Source organism: Neovison vison, chromosome 2, assembly GCF_020171115.1.
Source record: "Neovison vison isolate M4711 chromosome 2, ASM_NN_V1, whole genome shotgun sequence".
In the NCBI taxonomy this organism is placed as follows: domain Eukaryota; kingdom Metazoa; phylum Chordata; class Mammalia; order Carnivora; family Mustelidae; genus Neogale; species Neogale vison.
Window position 1 is genome coordinate 1,918,179 of NC_058092.1, and position 22,992 is coordinate 1,941,170.

Here is a 22,992-nt window from a genome sequence, read left to right on the forward strand (position 1 = left end):
TGAGCCTTCCTGTCCTGGGACTCTGGCTGAAGGAGTGGAGCCAGGACACATCGCTGTCTTGGAGGCCGGGACCCGTGACTTGGGGCAAACACACTCTCAGAGCCTCCGCAGGCAGCTCACCCCCCAGCTCAGAGGGCCAAGAGGCTGCGTCTCTCCCAGGAGGGCTCAGGTCTCCTGAGCAGGGCGCGTTCTCCGGTGCAGGAGGATCCTGGGAAGCCGTCCTGCGGGCTTCCCCCTGGTAAGGTCAGTGGCCGCACAGGTAGAGTGTGAGTGGGAGGGGCCAGCTTCATGCCGGAGCTGAGGCCGCTGCCCTTGGCGGAAGAGGCCACTAGGAGCCATGGACGGTTCCTGAGCAGGGACACACGGTGAGTGCACACTGCTGTTGCCACCGGGGCTGGTGTGGGGCTATGAGTGGGGGATGCTGAGTGCCAGGCAGGATGACGAGGAGGACCCTGCCTGGCAGAAGGGCAGGTTGACGCAGGACAGAAGCTGACCTGTCCCAGCCCCTGGCATCTCCTGCGCAAGGACCCTGATTCCTGGACTCCCCAGGGGCAGGGCGGCGGCAGCCTCTGCTCAGGGCAAAACTCCACAGACAGGATCTGGAGAGGCCAGGCTTGGAGTCCACTGGACCTTGTACGGGCCAGCAGGCACCTTCCTTTCCAAGCCTCAGGAGATGGTGCTAACAGCTGAGGCTCAGAACAAAGGAGACAAAAGACATCTACAAAAATCTACAAAAAATTAAATTTCCTTTGCAGTCCATTGACAAACCCTTGGGACGGGCACAGTGACCCTCCTCCGGGAGTTCAGCTGCCTCGAGGCTAATACTCTGATAGAGGCAGACAGTAACCTTAGCTTGACATTAGCCTGACCTCCAGGATCCTGTAAAAATTCCTCTGGAGACTTCCTTCGTCTCTAGCCTCCTCCCCAAGGTCCGTGTTAGCAACCATCCCCAGGCCTATGGCCCACTGGTACACACCTGCAGCATCTCACCACTGAGGGTTCACCAGCCAGTAGTAAAGGAACTTTTCCTTTTTTAAAAAAATTTGCTTATTTTGTTTAAATTCAGTAATTTAACATGTAGCGCACATTGCTTGCAGAGGTAGAGGTCAGCGATGCATCAGTCTCCAGTAACATCCAGTGCTCATTCCATCCCCCGTCAGCCTGACTGCCCATCCCCCAGCGGCCGCGCCCCCCACCCCCACCCTCCAGCAGCCTGTTTTCCCTAGAGTTAAGAGTCACTTAGGGTTTGCCTCCCTCTGACTTCGGGGAAATGACCTTCTCCTGACCTCAGCTAGCCCCTCCTGGGAGGCTTGCTTCCCTTGCTTCCAAATTCCTGAGAGGCTTAAGCTCTCCCCGACCCCCTCCCAGCTCCTCCTGGGGACCCCAGTGCAGCTCTTTCCGCCCACGCGTCCTGTCCCCCTGCCTTCATAAAAGCACCCTCTTTGCACCCAAGAGGCTTCAAGAATTCTCTCTTGACTGGCCGCTCCCGGACCCCCACATTTCACATCCACAGCCACACCGTAAAGGCAGCGCGAGCGCTTTGGACCATGCTGGGCCGCGGTCTGGGGCCAGAGCTTGGGGCCTCTTCTGCCTCGCAAAGATCAGGTTTCCCTGCAGAGCTAGTCAGCTTCCCAGAGGGCTTCCTGGAGGAGGAAGCAGCCTAGCTAGGCCCGGAAGGAGAGTGGGAGCGGATTCAGGATCCCAGCCGGCCACTCCCGCCCCAAACCCGCGGGCGACAGACCGGCAGCCACCGAGTTGGGCGGGGCGGGGGCGGCGCCGCGGGCGGACACCCGGCCAGCGGGTCACGTGAGCGCCGGCCAGCCAGGTGGGGACCGTGACGCAGGCTGCACGGCCAGGTGCCCGGGGCGCGCGCCGCCGTCCCCTCCCGCCCGGCCCCCGCCCCGCCGGCCCGCGCGCCCACCCGGGCGCCCACCTGGCCCGACGGCCCCGCGCCCGCGCCTCCCCGGGGGCCGCGCAGGAAGTGGGGGGCGGGGCCTGGGAGGGACCCAGCGGCGGCTGCGAGCGCGGCCCGATCGGCCGCCCGGCCGGGGCGCGGGGCCCGGAGCCAGACCCGCCGGAGCCGCCGCCCGCTCGCCGCCACGTCCTCCGCGCCGCGGCGCAGGTGAGCCTGGGGACGGGGGAGCGAGCTGGACACGGGGAGGGCCGGTGGCCCCGGGGCGCCTTCTCTCCCCTGCGCCGCCCCGCCCCGCCCCGCGCTGCGCCCGTCGGCGGAACTTCGCGGCTCGGTCCCTGCGCCCGCGCCGCCCGGGACGGCTGGACCCCGGCGGGCACCCCGCCCACGGCCTCGGGCGTCCTGCCGCCGCCCCTGCCGTTCCCGGCCCCTGGGCGGCTCCGTCCGCACCCCAAGGGGTCGCTTCTCTCCTGCGTAGACGGCGGAGCCCGGAGACCGCGGGGAGCCCCCCGGACCTATGAAAATGGGGGTGGGGCGGGGGCGCACGAAACCACCCTCCCCCCAAACCCTGGAGAATCTGCTGCCCAAACCCAGTTGGGCCTCCAGTTAGCGACCCCCAGATGAAGACCCGCGCTCCAGCAACGCGGGAAGAAGCGCCATCCCCGGCGGCGGGGGTGGGGGGCAGGCGCAGCAGCGAGCAGGCTTCCTGCTCACTCTCAGCGGGTAGGGGAGGAAGGAGGGAGGAGTGTGGGGCTGCTCCTGAGGGCCGGGGCCCCTCTTACTGCCCACCGGTCTCCGTGCCTCCGTTTCTGCATCTGGGAAGCAAGAATCCCTTTTGAGCTCGGGGCGGACTTCAGCACAGCGCTGGGCATGGGGGTACATGGGCACCAGACCTGGAGCCCAGGAGTGCCTGACTCTCCCTGTGTCCTTGAGGTGAACAGTCTGCCCCTGTTCTGTGTCTGGGGGGGAGGGGGGTCAAGGGGCACCTGCGGAGTCTGACCCCACACACCCCCAGCCTAGTGCTTAGGGGTGTGGCGGCCCCTGGGTTCAAATCCTGGGTCCCTGTGAACTCAGGCGAGTGACATAAGCCCCCCGGGCAGCAGAGTCCTCCTGTGTGGAAGGGGAGGCATCAGGTGCCCACAGGGAGGGCACTGAGTCAGCGCACCTGAGCCGCAGTTTGGACACTCCCCTGGCAAGGCCTGCCGGCCACAGGACAGGGCCTCGCCCCGCGTCTCCCGAGTCCTGCAGGGAGAGAGAGGCAGGAGGCAGGGTCTTGGGGGTTCCCAGAAGTGAGGTCTTCCTTCACTTGGACAGAAGCCGCCTGGAGAGGAAGAGGGAGTGAGCTGGGCAGAGGGCCCCTCCCCACTCGGGGACATGTGCGGGGAGACACCTGTGCCAGGAGGCTCTGGCTCCCAGGGCTGGGCTCCGACCCAACGGGGACGGCTCTGCACTGTGCTTGAGGAAGCGAGGGGCCAGCCGAGCGGCCTGCTGGGGTCCCCTCAGGCACCGCTCCCAAGGATGCTGGTCTGTGTGTGATCCGACGGGCACCGCCTCTCACCCTGTGTCTGGTGCCCAGAGTTTTGGTTTCGGTTTCCAGATGGACAGTGGCTGCAGCTCCGTGCGCAGGCGACCCCCGTGTGCCGGGGCGTCTTTATTTCCAGCAGGAATCTCTGCTCGCCCGCTGGCCCATCCTCGCCCAGCTCTCTGCTAACGGGCAGCCCGGCCCCGCCGGCTTTCCTCACGTGTCGGGGAACGTACCACCTTCCGAAGGAAGGGCATGACAAACTCCGGCCCAGCGGGCAAGGCACCTGCTGCTCACCGGGTCAGGCGACCTGTCGGACTCAGGGCTCTGGGGCTTCTTGGGGGGACACCATGCGTGTCAGCCCAGTCTGGGACAGGGGTCGAGTTTATGGGACTTCTGGACCGAGAGACAGGAGCCGGCGAGCCGTGGGTGAGCCTGTGGTTGCGGGGGGAGCACTGCAGCCAGACCCCGGAGGCGGGCTTCTCTGTGGCTGTTCCCGCGCCGGGAAGCCTCAGAGCCAGAGGCCACCGGGAAGCTCCTGCATCCGGGGTGGCAGGGGCGGCAAGGGGTCGGGCACAGCACAGTCCCTCCCTGCTGCCAGACTGGGTGCTGCCGGCGGCCGGGAGGGTCTCCCCGACGCCCACCGTGAGCAGGGGGCCCTCTGGTCAGTGACGCCAGGCTCTCCATCTTGGTGCTGCAGACATTGGCTCCAGAACGTTTCCCAGGGTGGGCGCCCATGGTCTCCACCTACACACCCAGGGCTGCGACCTCCACGAACGTCTCTGGGCATTGCCAAGTGTTGGGTTGGGGGTGGGGGCTGCCCCAGCTGAGTCCTGAGCCGACCCCAGCCGTCTTGCAGATGGTACCGTCTGCTGTGCGCTGTGACTTAAAACGCCAAATCCTGCCCCCAAATTCCGTGTGACCCTGAGGCTCGGGCTTGGCAGGGCAGGAAGTACCTAAGCACAAGCCCATCATCGTGGCTCGAGTCAGCCTGAGCCAGGACCAGGGTCGGGCGGATGGTGCTGGAGAGGCTGAGCCCCACCAGGCAGGGTGCGGTCAGCCCGACCTCGAGGCCAGGGCAGAGGGGATGGAGGCCCCACGGGGGAGGTGTTGTGGGTCCTGCTGGCTGGGGGAGCGGCTCTGGGCAGAGCCGCTGGTCTGTCTGTGAGGCAGTCGCGGGGAGACAGCCCGGAGCCCGCCCCAGGAAGCCCATCTGTCGGGAAGAACGGGGGAGCGGGGGGCACTGGGCTGTGAGGGGCCGCACCGCAGCGCGGGCAGTGCCGACTGCCGCTTCGGCCTGGCCCCCCCGAGTCGGGCCCTCCCCCCACCCCACCTGCTGCCGCTCCTGCGTCCCACACGGCAAGTGCCCCTTTCCCGCCCTGCACGTGCTGTGGAGGGAAACTGCCCTGGGTTACAAGGACCCAGCGGGAGACCGGCCTCCCCAGCTCCCTGGAGCAGGAGCAGCAGGAAGTCACCCAGTGGTGGCACGGATGGATCCGGAAGCCCCCCTGATGCATCCCTGGCAGTTTCTGGTGGCTGGAAGCGAAGTCTGCGCACGGAACCTCGGGGCCTCTTGGGAAGGACGCAGCCTGAGGGCAAGGGGCCTAGGACAGGGCAAGTATCCTGATGGCCAGCGTTCACTCGGCAGTTTGGGGACTGAGCCCACCCTGGGGACAGCGACTGTCCCTGCTCCCAAAGGACCCACAGACTCTTTGGGCAGTCAGACGCGCAGCACGCAGCCCTCACTGCCCCGGGCTTCCCTGGAGGAGCTTCACGGGGCCCCCTGTGCCAGGGGCAGCCGCACCCCTGGGACCCGAGAGGTCGGAGCATCTGGCCTGCCTTTCAGCGACACTCTGGCCCGGACAGCATGGCCGGCATTTGCCTGGAGGCAGCGGGAAGAGTCTGTGCCCTGGCCCCTCCCTCACACCGGCCCCAGGACACCGGGCGAAGGCCAGCAGCAGCGAGGACACGGGGATGGCCACTCTGCAGAGGCCGCCGGCCGCAGATGCTGGGACAGTGGGGGGCCCGGGAGCCTGGGGGCCGCTGCGCTCACGTGTGTGCGTTTGCCCCTGCACATCAGCCTCCCGACGCGAGGCCCGTGGGCTCCGCGTGGTCCAAGCAGACAGCCAAGCAGGACTGCTGGGCGTTTGAGGACAGCCTGGTGCCTGCGAGGGTGTGACAGGCCCAGAGGATGGATGGGCCAAGGCCAAAGAGGAGCCGTAAGCGTCCTGGAGCAGGAGCCGGCGCTCGCAGGCCGGGCCAGCAGCAGGGGCAGGTGTGGAAAGGCTGGACCCGCCCCCGGGAGGGCAGAGGGATGAGAGCACGGGCGGGAGAGGGCAAGGTGCGGAGGGGACGCGGGGGGCCTGAGCGCCCACCCCAGGCTGCCCCCGAAAGAGGGGCTGGAGAAAACGGGGAGGAAGTGTGGACGAAATGTCCCCAGCACACACCCAGACCCGCTAGACCCGAGGACGGGGTTGGAAGGGGGCACGAGCCCGTGGCTCAGGGGTGAACTTGGGGTTGTCTGCCGGAGCACCAGAACTCTCCAGTAAAGCGGGCCGGGGGGACCTCAGGCCACAATCCGGGGAGGCGAGGTCGCACGCGTCAGACGTCACGCCGGCAGCAGAACCCTAGACCAGAGAAGAGACCTCCAGCTCCGGAAGAAATGTCTCCCTGGGGCTCTGATCTCAGCCGGTTACCAGCCCGAGACAAAGCTCTGCGCGTGTGAGGCCACCTTGGAGCTTGGGAAAGGTGGGGGACCCCAGGAAAGGACTGGGGTGGACGGGGTGGGGGAGGGGCCCGGGAGGACGCGGAGCCGATCCACTGAGCAGAGGCGATCCACTGACCGTGCGGAGCAGACGGCCAAGGCGGATGAGGCAGGGAGGCAGGGACGAGGAATGCCCGGGGCCACAGGAGCAGGAGGAAAACCCGACCCAACACGAGGGAATGATTAACGAGGGAGGCCGGCCGCGGGCGTCCCGCTCTTGCTCGGGAGCTGGCTGAGCTGACATGCGGGGGCTGGAGTCCCGTCCACACAGCCGGGAGAGGGGCCGATGCCTGCCTTCCTCCTGGGAGCTCTCCCAGGAGCAGGAATCAGGGGCCAGCGGTGGGGCTTGGGGTGGGGGTGGGGAGCAGGGGACCCGGGCGGGTGTCAGGGCAGCGGAGGAGGCGACGCCTTTTTTTTTTTTTTTAAGATTTTATTTATTTGACAGACAGTGATCACAAGTAGGCAGAGAGGCAGGCAGAGGGGGAGGGGGAAGCAGGCTCCCCGCTGAGCAGAGAGCCCGATGTGGGGCTCGATCCCAGGACCCTGAGATCACGACCTGAGCCAAAGGCAGAGGCTTAACCCACTGAGCCACCCAGGCGCCCCGCGGTGCCTGTCTTGGTGCTTGAGTTTTGGTCCCGTGTCCAGGGACTTGTGGGAACCTGAATGTTCAGAGGAGGGAGACACAGGGGTGGCCATGGGGGCAGTGGCTCCCCAGAGCTTGCCCTGGTCCCGAGGCCCTGCGGAGCCCCAGACAGCGCCCGCTCTCCTGCAGGCCTGGGCCCAGGACTGGTGGCCACCCAGGCCTGTGGGTGCGGCCACCTTGCTGGGAACGGAGGTCACACCTGGCAGTGGCTCGCCTGACAGGTTCCCGTTGGAGCACCTCGGGCCCCAGAGCAGACTTTGCCCTACGCTGGGAGAGGCCGTGCCCCTGGCTGGGTCCAGGGTCCAGGCCCAGAGGACGGGTCCAAGAAGACCCAAGCCTGGGGCCTGGGGTGGGGGCGAGGGAAAGGAAGGACGGCTCGGGGCTGGTGGGGGGCGGGGACGGTGCTGGCTGTGCTGCATCCTGGGCTCCGTGCAGCCGCCGTCGAAGCCCCGAAGAAGAGCCCTGGCAGACGTCTGCAGCTTCGGGCTCCCTACCCGCGTGGGTGCACTTTGCTTGGACCCCAGATAGGGCAACGTCTGCCAGCAACCCCATTCCGGGCCCGGCCTGGCTCGATGCAGACAAAGTTAACACGGGGGTGGGTGAGCCTGGATGGCACCACCCGGCTGCAGCCGGTGACTCAGAATGTCCCCAGGAATGCGTGGGCGGTGTCCTCCGGGCAGGGGGGGGCTGGAGCTCCGAGGACCGCCCCTCCCTGTCACCAGGAGTCTCGGCCGCACACCCGCTCTAGGATGGTTTTAGCAGAGAGCCTGTGCACCAGGAGCGGGGGTGTGGGGAGCCTGGCCTCTGGCCGGGACCCCAACTATGGTCCGTGCGGACCCCTCCAGAGCCCGGCCGCCCCTCGCAGACGGAGCTGAGGCCTGGAACTTCCCAGGGGACGCGGCCCGATGCAAGGCTGGGCGGCGAGTGTCAGGGGTAGGCCTGGGCAGGGACCTCCTAGTGGGTCCCTCGACTCCACAGGCTCCACGCCTGCTGGCACAGGCCCCGGCCCCTCTGGCCGCCCAGAGTGGGAGACAGGAGGTGACACCCTCACTCGCCCAGGCTGTCGGAGACAATGGGCCTGCCTCCCGCCCCAGGTCTGCAGGGCACACGGCCCCGGGCGGCGAAACTGCAACCAGCCTGGGCCACCTGGGCTGGTGATGTGCAGACATAATTCTTCCATCCGAGAAATGGGCTCCCAGCCTCGCTGGCCCTCGTAACACGTGCAAGCCGTGTGTCTGCAGGAAGGGTTCGGGGAGCCGAGCCGTGCGCCTTTCTTAAAATTGGAAGGAGGAGATCCAGAGGGAGTTTTCGGCAGTCCTGCCAGGTCGTCCCAAGCCGGCGCCTGTCCCGCTTGCAGGTCTGGAGCAAGGAGCAGGAGGGTGTCACGGCCTTCCGTTCCCGCGGGGGCTCGGGCGTCGTGGCCGGGCTGGGCTGGGCTGGGCCGGGCTGGGCAACCCTTCCTGCCTGCGGAGGCTGGCCTCGTCACTCTGCCCATCTGCGGATTTTGAAACGGAGGCGGAAAACGCAGCAGAGGGCAGCGACGTGACGGCGGCAGGTGGCCCCTCAGGACGGCTTGGTCACTGGCCAGATGCTGGTGCCCCGGAGGCGGGAGGCTGGCGCTGGCTCTGCCCGACCCTGAGTGGGAAGGTGGCGGTGGGTCGTCCACGCCGGTGGAGCGGACCCCTCAGCCCTGATGAGCCGAACAGCTAGCCCACAGACGCCAGTCAGCGGGCTCCACACGGCTGGGGGCTCGGGGCCCCGGGGGGGGGACGGACATCCAAGGGGCGCAGGAAGAGCAGGGGGGGCTCGGGCTGCCAGCTCCTCCCTCCCCTCTGTGTCCACGCACACGTGGTGACCGTGCCTGGCCAGGCTCTGGAGGAAGGGATTGTTGGCCCCGTTCTGAGTTCACCTGTTCCTAGTTCATCAGTGGGGGAAAACACCGAGGGTGTCCCTGGACGTGTGGCAAGGCTGGGAGACACCGGCCGTGGCGGAATTGCCACACGGGGCCTCGAAGAGAAGGGTCTGAAATCAGATGGGCTTGGGTTCAGAGCCTGGTGACCCATACTTCCATCCCCCATCCTAGGGCTGGCCCTTGGGTTTCTCCATTTGCACACCGAGAGTGAGGACAGTCGGGGTGTTTGGAGGGTGGGGTGAGGTCGTACCCCCAACCCAGCGCGGCAGAGCCTGGCTCTGCTGCTCCCAAGCTTGGGGGCATGGCGGAGGCTGGGGTCGTGGCCCGCGCTGTCTGAAGCGGGCGCCCGAAAACCCCCCCAGACGGCATTACCATCGTGCATGCCCTGACCGGCAAGAGACGGCGCCCAGAGCCCAGGGTTGCGGCGGCTCAGGTCTCCAGGGCCCTGGTCCGGCGGCCTGCACTGCCCCACACCTGCATCCCGGGCGTGGGGTCTGTCCTCGGTGTGTGTGCCCACCGGAAGAAGCAGGCATGTCCTCTGGCCCGGTCCCAGCTCTGCTCCAGGCCTCCGAGCCCTGCATCCCCAGTGGGGTCTCCGGCCAGGGAGGGTGCTGGGAAGCCATGGATGGGCCCATGGATGGGTCTGCAGGGGTGCTGCGGGGGGACGTCTGCATGCCGAGCTCACCGCTGTGCTTTTGCCCCAGGACACGGCGGCCGCAGAGCATGTCCCAGCGACACTCGGACAGCTCCTTGGAAGAGAAGCTGCTGGAATACCGCTTCCACTCCGAGCTGCGGCTCGATGCCAGGGGGAACCCAGCACCCGGGCTGCCCATGGTCCGGGACTCCCTGCAGGTCAGGGACAATGCCGCCTTCCAGCTGGACACCTCGGTGCCCCCACCTCTGTCCGCTAAGGACGAGGAGCCACGGACCGTTGTCCTGAGCACACAGAGCCCCGCGGCCCTCAAGATGGGCACTCAGCAGCTGATCCCCAGAAGCCTGGCCGTGTGCAGCAAGGCCAAGACCCCAGCCCGCCACCAGAGCTTCGGGGCGGCCGTGCTCAGCAAGGAAGCTGCCCGGAGGGAGCCCCGGCTCGTCTCTGCCCCCAGCTTCTCCCTGGACGACATGGACGTGGACATAGGCCCCGAGGGAGCGCTCAGACGGAACCTGCGGAACCAATCCTACCGGGCAGCCATGCAGGGCCTGGGGGCGCCGGGCCGGGAGAGGACCCCCATCCAGCTCAGCCCCAAGCTCCAAGCTCTGGCCGAGGAGCCCAGTCCACCTCCTGCTCGGTGTCCGGCCAAGAATAAGGTAGGGGCCCATCCGCCTGGACACTGGGGCAGGGGCCGTGCCTCGAGGGGCCTTGGGAGCTTGTAGACAGGGCCTCACCTAATGGTGCAGCGCGGGCCCGGGAAGCACCGACTGTGTGCATATCCCTGACCTGGTTCACCCCAGTCATGCATGGTGGGCAGATTGTGAGCTGAGTGTGACATCCCCATTTTACAGATGGGGCAGCTGAGGCTCAGAAAGGTCAGGGGCTTTCCCCAGGCCCTCAGGCTCCAGGGTCCCCACTCCCAGCCACAGTGAGAGGGAACAGCCCCTCTCTCTGAGCCCCAGGGGGACCTGGGCTGTCTTCGGGACAAGCTGAGGGAGGGCTTCCGAGTGGCACCTGGCCTGGGTCGTTCTGCCCACTGGGCCCCTGCGTGGGGGCTCAGGGATAGTCTGATGCCCTCTCTGCCTGCACGCCCTCCTTCCCCTGCCCGACCCCCTTGTGCTCCGGTGTTCTTGAGAGAGCGGGGCTGGCCCGGGGCCAGTGGGAAGGGCACCGTTGCTCGGGGTCCGTGTACCCAGAGTTGTTCCCGCGGCCACCTCTGCCAGGAATGCCCCGGGACTGTGAGTGGCCCCAGCCCGGGGAGAAGCCAAGCGCAGCCGTCAGTGCCGGCAAGCCAGCATGCAGAGGGGAGCCTTGGGATGCACCTTGGCCGTCCTCTGCTGAAAGATGCCCGTGGCCTTGGAGGTGGGGCACAGCCCCTGCCTGCCTCCCTGAGCTGCCCAGGCCCCGGAAGCTGCCTCAGGAACCCAGCAGCCTGCAGCCCAGGACCAGGCCAGCTGCCAGCTCACTGTTGGGCCAAGTGCGCAACCAACGTTTCCCGAGTACTCCTGCGGCTGGCACTGGGGTCTTGAGGGGGGCCCTGCGCTCCCAGGGCAGTGAGGGGTCAGGGGTGCCCTGGGGTGCTCAGGTCTGAGGGCCAGCAGAGCACGAGGAGGGGCTGGCTCCCCGGTTGCTCAGGGCAGGGGTGGGGGTGGGGAGAGGGTCCCGAGGAGGAGGGATTAAAGCAGAGGTGTGAACGAGAGGCACGGGCTTGGAGGGGCGCTGGCGGGGGCACAGGACCAGGGAGCCAGGTGTGGCTGGAGCTCTGCACCTTCCAGCCCAGCAAAGGGAGTTGTCAAGCCCCAACTCGTCCGAGATACCAGCTCAGCCTTTCCTGGAGCCGGCATGGCTTCCCGCTCGGGAAAACTCCGTGTCCCGGCCAAGGAGGCAGGCTCTGAGCAGGCAGCTGCTGGGGCCACGGGTGGGGGATCCCCGAGAACCCCCACCTGCCTTTGCAGTCCTGCCAGCAGCTGCTGGGACCCCACACCCGTGCTGGGAGCTAGACTCCGCCCTTCCTGCCGCCCCAGGTCGCAGACTGCAGGAGGCCCTGTGTGGGGCCCCAGCTCCCAACCCTGGGCCGCCTCAGCCCCTCCGGCCAGACCCTTCACAGCCGGTTGGAGCACCCACCTGCCTGAGCACCAGCTCTTGATTAGTTCAGTCCTGCTTTCTCCTCCAGGCAGACCTCCTGGGTCTGCCTAGCTCCCAGTCAACCTGCCCTGCCTGCTCCGAGCCCCCATTCCACCCCGTCCTACCCACCCTGGCCTCTGCCTGGTGGCCTGGCTTCCCTCCACGTTTATTGAGCATCTTGTGGGTGCCTGGCAGAGCCCCCGCTGTTGAACAGGCCGCATGCGTGGCGCGGAGAGGTGCTTGGTTCCAGGAGTAGAGGGCTCTCGGCAGACTCACACCTGCCTCCCCTCCCTCTGACTGCTGGCGTGTCTGTGTCTCTCCTCTTTGCACAGAGGACGCTGGGGCGGAAGCGGGCGCACAAGGGCTCGTTCAAGGACGGTGAGTGTGGCCAAGGGAGGGGACCTCAGGAAGCCGCCGTAGGCCAGGCTGGCACAGGGGAGGCTGGTGCACTGCGGTGGGAACATGCCGAGAGAGGTTTCTCCAGGGATGGGAGGTCCCGGTGGCTCATCTGTGCCGTTCTGTTGGGTCTAGAAAGTTCCCTCGTGCTCCCTTTTGAAGTGTTCCAAGTGCAGGGGACAGACAGAACCTCTGCACTCACCCCAGGGAACGTTTGTCAACCGTGCATGGGCCAGGCCTGTAGTGAGCGGTGGGACCAAGACAAGCCAGAGGGCGCTGGCCCCGGGTGTGGACGCCCACGCTGTGTGCATTGCCTGTACATGTCACGGTGCGCAAGGAGCCCGGTGTCGGGGCTCAGGAGGGCCCAGAGCAGTGTGTGTAGCCTGCCAAGGGGTGGGATGCCAACAGAAACCCCCCAGCAGGTGGGGGAGGGGTCTGTGCTGTCGGGATGCAGCACCCAGGGGCTGTGAGGGGCTTAGGGCGCAGGGACCCAGCCAGGAAGGGCCCTCCCTCCCTGCCAGCCCCCAGCCTCTGGACAGCCATGGGCCTGGGGGTGGGGGGCGGGCAGGAGCCAAGCCTCCTGCCCCAGGGAGAGGAGCCGTGGTGAGCATATCTCAGGCGGGATGGGAAGGAGGCGCGTGGGGGTTGCCCTGATTCAGGGCCGGTCCGTCGCCGTGGGGCTGCTGCAGAGCGGGAGAGCGGGGCTGCCCCTCTGGGGGATGGGCTGCCCCTCTGGGGGATGGGCTCCGGGGAGCCAGCACCCGCGCGCTCAGCCCAGCCTGGGAACAGCCCCCGCCCATGGCAGCCCCCCGTGGCTGGGATTTGTCGGCTCAGTCTCAGCCTGCAGGTGCCACATTCTGCACGGGGACGTCACCCCCGTGCAGGGCGGCGCCCAGCACAGCCATGGGAGCCAGCCAGCCCGAGGGGAGCCTGCTCTGGGGGGCCCTGCGCCGCCTGACACTCTCAGAGCCCCCCTGGGAGGACTCAGCCTGCAGGTTCGCAGGTTCCCACGCCCGCTCTGAGCCCCCCGGCCTGCAGGTGACACAGCCCCTCTCCCCAGACCCCGGGTTCTACCAGGAGATCCGGGAACGGGGCCTGAACACCAGCCACGAGTCCGACGATGACTTGCTCGGTGAACCGTCCAGCCCCGACGGAACGGGAAAGGCGGGTGCCCCCATCGTAGTCAAAAGCTACCGGCCTGCCCAGGTCACCTGGAGTCAGCTCCCGGAGGTAGGACCCGGACGGAGGGCTGAGGTCCTGAGCCCAAACCCTTGGGCGGTTGGCCCCTCAAAGCCAGCCTGGGTCCCTCTGGTGTGGGGACAAGTCTTCCAAAACTACCTTCTAGGCCCAGCTTGCAGCGGGGAGCTCCCCTCCTGCTGTCCTCCAGGCTGCCCTGCCCCGAGGGCTCTGTGGGTTTGGGTCCCATGGGGGAGATCCATGAGGGCCACATGCCATCGGTGGCGCTCATCTGACAAGCCTCCTGCTTGTGAGCCCCTCGCCCTCTCCCTATGTGGACTGATCTGCCGGAGCTGTGGGCAAAGGGACCCCCTTCCGAGGGGCCTGCCCCCCGGAGAGTGCCAGAGGGTCTGAGTGGTCCGAGACCGCAGGGAAAGGGGGAGGGCCGGGCCTCGGCTTCAAAAGAGCCGCATGCCGCGGTCACGCTGCCACCTCACCCCCGACACCTGAATCACGGCGGGTCCCTGCCCAGCAGGCCACCGGGGCCCCGGGAAGAGCTTGGCTGGGACAGAGTCCCTGGTGTCCCGAGCAGGTGTGTGGGGAGGAACCCCACGACCCCAGGAGGACAGCCACACGCCTGACCCATTCCCGAGAGCCCAGGGACAGAGTTGCCCTGGAGCCCGTGGGCAGGGAGGGTAGCTGCAGGCGTGTGGTCTCCTGGGTCGGGGCGGGTCAGGGCATGCCGCCGGAGATTCGGGGCACCACCTGAGCTCGGGGGCTTGGACCAGCCTCTGGGCTGGTCGAGAAGGCGGGGGCTTACCGGCGGGGGGGGTGCCCCGGGGCCTGAGGGCATGGAGAGCCGGACCGCGAGCCCAGATGTCATGGGCAGGGCGCAGACTCACCTGGGCCCGTGTGTCTGAGTTGTGGCCCTGTCCCCAGCACGCCTCTCAGCCCCCAGGCCAGCTCTGCGGGAGCCCCCTCCTCACCCCAGCGGTGTCTGCCAGCCGCTCCCTCTGGACGCCCAGCTCTCTTCCTCGGCGACCGCCGGGCTCTTCGGAGGGGAGGCTCTTCGGAGGGGAGGCTCTTCGGAGGGGAGGCTCTGCTTCCAGGATGTGCCCAACCCGTGACTCCCAGGCCCGTGCCCTCCTCAGGTGGTGGAGTCCGGCCTCCTGGACGAGCTGTCTGCTGAGGAACGCAAGCGGCAGGAGGTGAGGGGCTGGGCGGGGCATCCAGCCCTGTGCCCAGCACTTGGTGCAGGCCACACAGCACACGGGGCAGGACGGCGGCCACGGCGATGCCTCCCGCCTCTGGGCCGGACACTGGGATGATGGCTGGTGCCCTTGGCTTGGGCGGGGGCGGGGCTTCCATCACCCCTTCTTGGACGCACGTGGGGGTCCTTGCCAGCGTCACAGCTCATGAGAGGCTGAGCCGAGGGCATGAGACGTGCCCCTCTAACCTCCTGCTGACGTCTGGTCCGAGCCTGCCCTGCACCCTGGCCCTGTCCCCGAGGCGCACGGTGGCCCCAGCAGCGGCTCTCATCCCCCCCCCAGGCCATCTTCGAGATCCTCACGTCGGAATTCTCGTACCAGCACAGCCTGGGCGTCCTGGTGGCCGAGTTCCTGCAGTCCAGGGAGCTGCGGGCCACCATGACCCAGACGGAGCACCACCACCTCTTCTCCAACATCCTGGACGTCCTGAGCGCCAGTCGGAGGTGAGGCCCAGCTGGGCGCCCGCCCGCGAGGGTGCCCGCCCACCCCTGGGGCAGCAGGGCGGTGTTGGGGTCTCGGGACAGTCTGGGTCTGGGACCGCGGGTGGGAGGTCGGGAGCCGCTGGGGGCGGGGAGGGAACGCTGGCTGCGCGCCCCGCCCCCCGCGCCCCGTCCCTCGGATGTCGGACGGCGCAGCACGTGCGGGATGACGGGCACCTTACGTGCACCCACTCCCCCGTCCCCACCGCCGGGACGTCCCGTGCCAGAGGCTGAGCACCAAGCCCTGAACCGGCCACGGGACGGAGCAGGCGGGGCCTCGAGTTGGGGCTTCGGGTCCTGTTGTGCCCGACGGTGTCCGGTGCCCGGCCCAGGGCTCCGGTTACAGGGCCCGGCGGTGGAGGAGCCGGGGGAGCCGCCGCGGGCCTGCAGGGGCCTGCGTGTGTGCGTCTCTGTGCGTGTGCAGGTGTGTGGCTGGGTGTGTGTGCACTCGTGTCTGTGAGTGTGTGTGCGTCCACTCCCACACACAGCCTGGGCCCCAGGAGACCCCGGGACACCTCCCCTCTTGCCTCAGCACGCTCCCTACCCCAAGGAGGTGGGTCCGGGGCCGCTGGCAGACTCAGCTGGGGACAGGTGGGAAGTGGCGCAGCCCTGGCTTGTTCACATCAGCATCAGACCGGTTCCCTGCATCCCAGCCTGCACCTGCTGCCTGTGGCCCCCGTGGAGTTTCAGGGCCGTGCGGGGGGAGGGCTGCTGACTTGTCCCTGGAGACGGGCCGGGATGGGGGAACCTCAAAGCCTTTGACTCCATGGGGGCCTGGGATAGGTGGCTGCCCTCCACCCGCTCTGACCCTTTGCTCCATGTCCCCGAGGCACAGCGGAGGGCCTGGACCCACCATGGGCCAGCTGTCCTGTTTGTGCCGACCTCCCCAGGGCCTTTGACTGGCTGTCACTGTCCCGGGGTACGACGGTCCGGCCTCCTGCTCCAGCTGGGTCCTGGCAGCTCCGAGCCAGTCACAGTGACCTCCCTGGGACTCAGTTATCTGGGTCAGCAGCTGATGGCCACCTTTCCCAGAACTTTCTTGAAACCCTTGGAACGGCTGGGGGAGGTGCTGACCGGTGTGGCCTGCCCACCCAGGGACCGGCGTGCGGCCCTACACCTGGGCAGCTGGGGCCTCCCGTGCCCTCCTTGAGGGGGCAGGGTCCTTGTCCGTTCCTGTCCCCGTCTGCCTGGGCTGCCCAGGAGCTAGGGCTCTCCGGGTGCCCTCCCTTACGGATGCATGGTGCCCCCCAGGGCAGAGGGTCAAGCAAGGCCCGGTGAGCAGGGTCTGAGAGATCCCGTCCTCAAAGCCAGGGCCTTGCTCACCCTCCCTGAGACTCGCCCTGGCCTCCTCGAGGGTAACTGGAGGTAACTGGAGCACGGCCCCCCTCTCGCAGGGGCGGGGCTGCCCATCCTTGCCCTCCGGCCGGGTGGGGTCCACATCCCCGGTGCTCGGTGGGGCTGACTGACGGCAGGCCCCATGGTGCCTGTGGTGTTGGGGCCCTGGGACCTCCTTCCCTCCCGGTTTTGTCCTCCTGATCTCTGGTCAGGGGTGATCTCAGAAGGGGACCCCAGGAGGAAGCGGGACCTGGAGGCCACCGCTAGGGAGCCCGCCAGGAGCCCCTGGCCTCACACTGAGCTGGCAGAGGGCACCAGGCGCCCGGCGGGTCTGACCCAAGTCCAAGGACTCACATCAGAGCAGCGGCTTCCCCGTCCTGCCCATCTGCGGCCCGTGTTGTCTGCAGGAGGCCCTGCCAGAATCCAGCAGGAAGGGGCCTCGGGTCGGCCCGGTTGTCAGGCTTGCGCGGCCGGTGTGCTGGGGTTTCCCCGGGCGGCCGGTCCCCCACGCACCTGCCGGGTTCCTCCCCTGCGTGCGTGTTTGCACGCGTGTGCGTGTGCGTGTGCCGTGCTGGGGGACGGCCAGGCCTCCACAGAGCTCTCGCCCGGTTAGATTTTTCGAGGCCCTGGAGCAGCGGCACAAGGCGCAGGTCTGCGTGGAGGACATCAGCGACATCCTGGAGGAGCACGCCGAGAAGCACTTCCACCCCTATGTCGCCTACTGTGCCAACGAGGTCTACCAGCAGCGCGCCCTGCAGAAGCTGACGTGAGCACGGGCTCCCTGCGGCCGGGGGGCCACTCTGGGCGCCCCGGCCCGGCAGCACAGTCCTGCTCGTGGCCCATCGTCTGCCGGTGGCACCCGGCCCCCACTGCCGCTGAGGGACCATTCCCTGTTGCAGGAACAGCAACGCCGCCTTCCACGAGGCCCTGAAGGAGATCGAGAAGCGTCCCGCGTGCGGGGGTCTCCCCATGATCTCCTTCCTGATCCTCCCCATGCAGAGGGTGACGCGGCTGCCCCTCCTGACGGACGTGAGTAGGACACGCCGACCCCTGCCAGGGAGGGAGCGAGAGGCTCCCAGGAGCTCCCTGCAGGGCCTCAGGCCTCTGAGATGCCGCTCGTGGGCCCCAGGGGCCGGGGGAGGGGTGAGAGGTACGTGTGCAGGTGCTCGTGTCCTACGTGCAGGTGCTCGTGTCCTACGTGCACGCAGGCAGGCGTGCGTCCCGTGCACACGTGCAGATGGAGACACGGCGGGGGCCTGCCAAGCCCCCAGAGGCAGCACGTGGGTCGTGCTTGGAGGATTGTCGGTCTGGACCTATGGGATGTCAGACCCTCCACGGTCCTTGTGGGGGCTTCCCCAGACTGGGCCGAGACTGCTACAGACTGGAAGGGCTGGAGTCCTGGGCAGGTGCCCTTTCCAGGGTCCCATCCGCCAGCCTGACCTGGCAGGAGCCGTTTGGGGGCTGTGCACCCCGGGGCCCTGGCAGGAGCCTGTTGAACACAGGACCCCACCTGGGTCTGCTGTTCGTGGGTTGGGGGGCTGTGCCCCACGCAGGCCTGAAGCCTGGAGTGCAGGAGGGTACGTGGTGCCTGACGCGGGGTCCGCTCTGCAGACTCTCTGCCTCAAGAGTCAAGGCCATCCCGAGAGGTACAAGGCCGCCAGCCGCGCGCTCAAGGCTATCAGCAAGGTGAGGGGCGTCCAGGGGGAGAGGCGTGGGCACCGGGACCAAGCCGAGGTCTGTCCCTTCCCGCCCAGTGTGGGGGACCCTGAGGGCAGGGTGGGCTTCCACACCGTCCATCTGGGGCTTTTCTCGGGGCTGATGGGGAAACCGAGGCCCAGAGGGAGAAGGGCTCTCACGTGGTCGGGGAGCCCGTCGTGGGGGCGGCAGTGAGGACGGCCCAGGCGTGGGCTGGGGAGCCGTGGGCGGCGGGGGTCGGGCCCAGCCCGCGGCAGCGCCTGCCTCCGGCCCCGCAGCTCGTGCAGCAGTGCAACGAGGGAGCCCGCAAGATGGAGCGCACGGAGCAGATGTACGAGCTGCACGCGCGACTGGACTTCGGCCGGGTCAAGGTAGCTGCTTCCTCCCCTCTGAGCCGGCTCCAGGAGGGCAGGGCCACAGCCCCGGGCCCCGCCTCAACGGCTCCGGGCCTCGGTTTCCCACCAGAGTCTCCCCTGTGGCTCCCGGTCCCCCGGTGGGAGTCGTCCCGTCTGGGGCTAGGTGGGCGAACCCGTCTCTCTGGCCTGTGCTCCCTGACCCGGGGCCGTGCGGGGGCGGCTGCCTGAAGAGGGGCGGCAGCGGGGCGGGCAGCAGGTGGGCCGGAGGGCTTGCCCCAGGCCAGGGCTCCCCGCAGCGCTGAGAATGGGGTCAAGGATGGGGTCAGGCCCCGTTCCGGTCGTGGGCCTCCCTCAGTTCTGGGGACGGGCCTCGACATCCTGCAGGCGGGGCCCAAGCCGTTGTCCGTACCGAGCAAGGCCCAGCTGCGTCCCAGGCCACGGGCCTCCTGCCTCTGCGGGCAGCAGCCGTGGGGGCGGGGGCAGGGCTGTCCGGCAGCAGGTGACAGGCCGACACACAGACACACAGACGCTTCCCCACGGGAGCCCCTCCGCAGGAGCTCTCGGGCCGGGCCCTGCTGTCCTCCCTCACGCCGGGCTGCTGACCTCCGGGGCTGCCTGGAAGGCCGGAGCTCCGGGGCGGCAGGTGCTGTGGGCAGGACAGGAGGCCCCCGCATGTTGGAGGCAGGCACGGAGGCCTGGAGAGGGGTGTGAGGGTGTGTGGATGCTTTTGCTTCCCACTTGGAGAGAGTGTTCAGCAGGGGCTAGGAGGGCCCCGGGGCCTGGCCGGAGGCAGGACGGGCCTGTCCTGGCTGCTGGGCGGGATCGGGTCCGGGACCTGGCACAGAGCAGCTGTCCCATTGGTGCCTGTCGCCCCACTGAATAGCCCTTTGTGTGAGGTGAGGCCCCATCGCCCTGCCTTGCGCAGCCCAGCCTGGGAGGCCGGTCCCCAGTCCTTGCAGGCAGGGACCCCCGCTGTCCTGGCCCCCACCCCAGCGGCGGCGCCTCTCCGGCTCCTCCTTCCAGTCCCTCCCGCTGATCTCTGCCTCCCGCTGGCTGCTGAAGCGTGGGGAGCTTTTCGTGGTAGAAGAAACCAGGCTTTTCCGAAAACTGGCCAGCCGGCCCACATGCTACCTGTTTCTGTTCAACGACGTTCTGGTGGTCACCAAGAAGAAGAGGTGGGCCACCGTGGTGCCGGGCTGTGTGGCCCTGCGGTCGGGCCCAGGGAGCCGCCCCTGACCTCAGAGTTGGAGTCCCCCGCCCAGCCCAGCCTGTCCCTGGCAGCGGCCTGCATCCCCCGCTGGGGTGGCCAGGTGCCTCTCGTGGCCCGCAGACCAGGGTTTGCCGGCCCACATGAGAGAGCACACGGCCCGTGTTTTCTGGGGGGTGGTTCTCAGGCACATCCCTCTGACTGTGTGTCCCCAGCTGGGTAGGGGCCCCAGGCTGCCCACAGACACCCCTCCTCCCCCGCCGCTGCAGCTGGCCGCCCGCCTGTCTTCCCACAGCGAGGACAGCTTCATGGTTCAGGACTACGCCCAGGTGGACCACATCCGGGTCCAGAAGATGGAGCCCTCTGACCCCGGCCTGCTGGGCGGTGGCGGCACCCGCAGCTCCTCGGTGCCGCACCCCTTCCAGGTGACCCTGCTGTACAACAGCGAGGGCCTTCAGGAGAAGATCCTGCTGTCCTCCGACTCTGCGTGAGTCCGGGGAGGGCTCCTGGGAGCAGGGGTTCGTGCTGTCGGGTTCTCGGGCGCCTGCCGGGAACCCGGCCCTGTGTTGAAGGCCAGGGCAGCCTTGTTCTCCCAGAGTTCACACAGGGAGGAGGGGGACACGCCAGCCAGACGAGCAGCTGGACCGTCAGGCGTGTCCAGGGGCACCGACGGAGCAGGAAAGCAAGGCAGGGAAGGGAGCACCCGGTGGGGCAGCCTGACTGGCGCAATGCCATGGGGGGGGCGGGGACCCTGGCAGAGGCACGGCTGTGCAAAGGCCCTGAGGCAGGAGGCCTCTGCTGAGAACCGGGCTGGGCCAGAGCCCAGGTGCCGGCGGTGGGGTGGGGGGTAGTGAGGTCAGAACCGTCTGGAAGGGGGGTGGGCAGCATATGGAGACGCCAGCACCACGGGCACTCAGCAGATGAGGGAGAGGCAGGGACAGGGCTGGCTTGGTCTCCATGCTCCCTCCAGATGGGAGGCTGAGGCAGAAGGTTTAAAGCCTTAAACAGTGGGCTTGGGCCCCAGCACCAGCAGACGGTGTGGCCCGGGCGGTGGGGGTGAGGCTGCCGCCTGCCTCCGGGACGGTGGGCAGGTGGGACTCAGGGTCAGCCTGCCTGCCCTCCCTTTTGCCCTGTGATGCCCTCCATGTGGCCCCTCGGTGGTTTGTGGGGGTCAGGAGAGGGCGCCCAGGCAGCGTGAGCCTTCACGGCCACTACCCATCACACCTTGAGGGCTTTGTGGGCACGCTCAAGGAACCCTTGGCCGTGCTACCCCCATGTCTCCACGTTGCTGCACTGTGGGCAGGACGGGACGTGTGAAGCCAGAGGCCCCCAGGCTGGGCCTCACCCATCCCCTCTCCAACTGCAGGAGTGACCGGGCCCGGTGGATCACGGCGCTCACGCACGGGGAGAGGCAGGGGCAGGGCCCCACCAACAAAGGAGGTAAGCGCCTGCTCCACGCTGAGCAGGGCTCCACGCTGAGCCGCATACGTGTGGGTGCTTGTACGCACCCAGCTCTGTCCCAGGGCCTTCCTCTTCTGTGCGGGGAGAGCAGGCTGCCCCGCGCCCAGGGACTGGAGCTGACTGAGGCCACAGTGCCCATCGACCTATCACCCCGGCTCCAGCCCTGCCCCTTAGAAGCCGGGTCTCCCTTTGCTGGTGCTGGTGCTTTGGCTCTGAAAGCAGGAGCAGCCTGTCCTGTGGCCTCTGGAGGGAAGCAGCCGTGTGTCCGGGGCCCCTCAGGCCCCACTGAGACCGGGCTGCGAGGGATGCGTTAGGAGCAGAGCCCTGCCCGCCCTGGGGCAGCAGAGCCCCTGGCCCTGGCCCTCCTGGGGACAGCTTTGTGGCTGACACCCGCTCCCTCCTGCCCCCGCAGACCTGCCCCAGGTGGAGATCACCAAGGCCTACTTGGCCAGGCAGGCCGACGAGATCACGCTGCAGCAGGCCGACGTGGTCCTGGTCCTGGAGCAGGAGGACGGTGAGCTGCGCCTGGGTGGTGGCCAGATGGAGGTGGGGAGGTGGGGTGGACCCCAGAGGGAGAGTCCGTCCGGCGCCCCCACGAGGGTCCGGAGCATGCCAGGTGCAGGCAGCTGACCCTGAGCCTGGCCCCCCAGACGCGGTTTCTGCATGGCTCTCCGTGGGCCTGGCCCGATCCGAAGCCCTTCAGCCCCTCCCTCCAGGGCCTCTTCAAAGGTCCCTGAGTCACAGGATCAGAACCAGCTTCTCTGTCGCACTGTCCTCAGCAGAAGGAGGGCGGCTGTGCTCCTCCTGGGGGCCCCGAAGCTGGCCGGGGCGCGCTTAGCTGCTGATGCCAGGGTCCAGGCGGAGCAGCAGCTGGAGGACCCGGGGCCCGGGTCCCAGGGCCAGGCCCTGCCGGAGGAGCGGGGGCTGCTCTGCTCTGCTCTGCAGGAGGCCTGGCCCTGCCGTCTCTGGGAACCTGGACCTGCGTCACCTGCCCCGTATCTGTGTTCAGGCTGGGTCTACGGCGAGCGGCTGAGGGACGGGGAGACGGGCTGGTTCCCCGAAGACTTCGCCCGAAGCATCACCAGCCGCGTGGCCGTGGAGGGCAACGTGCGTCGGATGGAGCGTCTGCGGGTGGAGACGGACGTGTAGCCCGTGTGCCGCACCGCACCGCACCGCACCGCACCGCGGCCCGCTCTGCTTCTAGATGGCTCCAGCAGCGGCCTGGCTTGGGGGCGGGGAGGGGGGTGCTTGTCCCAGGAAATGGAGCGCTCTGGGTCTTCACGAGTCCGCATGCTGGATCCAGACTCCTCCCAGGGGGAAGGTCAGGCCTGCCGCCGGCCCCAGGGACCTGCTTCGCAGCCAGCTCTCCGGCCTCAGCCGCCTGACACCCCCCACCCCTGGCGGAGCTCCCTGGAGCCCCAGGGAGGGGCCCCGTCCTTCCCCCAGCGCCCTGTGGCTGTGTAGGACGTGGGCTCAGCTCCCTCCGTTGTCCCCGTGTGGGACAGACGGCCTGGGTGTCCGGGCACCCCAGTTTCGGAGAAGAGGTCCTGCCAGAGGGAGGTGACCCTGCGGGGACAGTGTGGAGATGCTAAGGTTTTCACAGACATTAAAGTATTTCTTCAACGCCTGGCTCTCCCTGGCAACCTGCCCAGGAGAATGCCGGATGAGTCCCTGCGGAAGCCCCAAGGTGCTGAGGGCCAGGCCTGGCTCCCGGGTGTGGCACCTGTGGTGGGTCCTGGGGCCTCGGGAGAGCCATTGTTCGTGGCCCTCCCTGCTCCTCTGTGGCCTCGGCCTGACTGTCCACATGAAGGGGGCGGGGCACGGCTGGGGACTCCTGATCCCCTTCCCCACACGGTCCCTTGCAGGGCTCAGCCTGGCCAGTGGGACTGGGGACCCTGCTGGTATGTCTCCCAGCCCCCATCTCCCTCAGCAGATCTGCTCCCCCCAGCCATGCACGTGCAAGTGGGGAGGGCAGGCTGGCCTGGGCTCAGGGCTGCTAGGCCAGGCAGGAAGGCTGGGTCACATCCTGCCAGTCCTGCGATGGGTCTGCCCCGGTCCAGGGCCACTCGGCGGGGGCAGTGCTGTCTGCA

The 22,992-nt window shown here is 68.1% G+C and overlaps 1 protein-coding gene across 1 annotated transcript; it reads left to right on the forward strand.

The window, feature by feature from the left end:
* The first annotated feature begins 2,089 nt into the window (after positions 1 to 2,089).
* Positions 2,090 to 22,532, forward strand: ARHGEF16 (Rho guanine nucleotide exchange factor 16). The gene is made up of 15 exons (XM_044236973.1): positions 2,090 to 2,122; positions 9,458 to 10,061; positions 11,862 to 11,907; positions 12,986 to 13,155; positions 14,253 to 14,309; positions 14,652 to 14,812; positions 16,797 to 16,949; positions 17,083 to 17,212; positions 17,795 to 17,869; positions 18,157 to 18,249; positions 19,258 to 19,409; positions 19,737 to 19,928; positions 20,808 to 20,881; positions 21,315 to 21,416; positions 21,912 to 22,532. Exons 2-15 carry the CDS (start codon positions 9,477 to 9,479, stop codon positions 22,049 to 22,051), a joined length of 2,130 nt encoding a protein of 709 aa, XP_044092908.1. The 5' UTR covers positions 2,090 to 2,122; positions 9,458 to 9,476; the 3' UTR covers positions 22,052 to 22,532.
* The last annotated feature ends 460 nt before the right edge of the window (positions 22,533 to 22,992 follow it).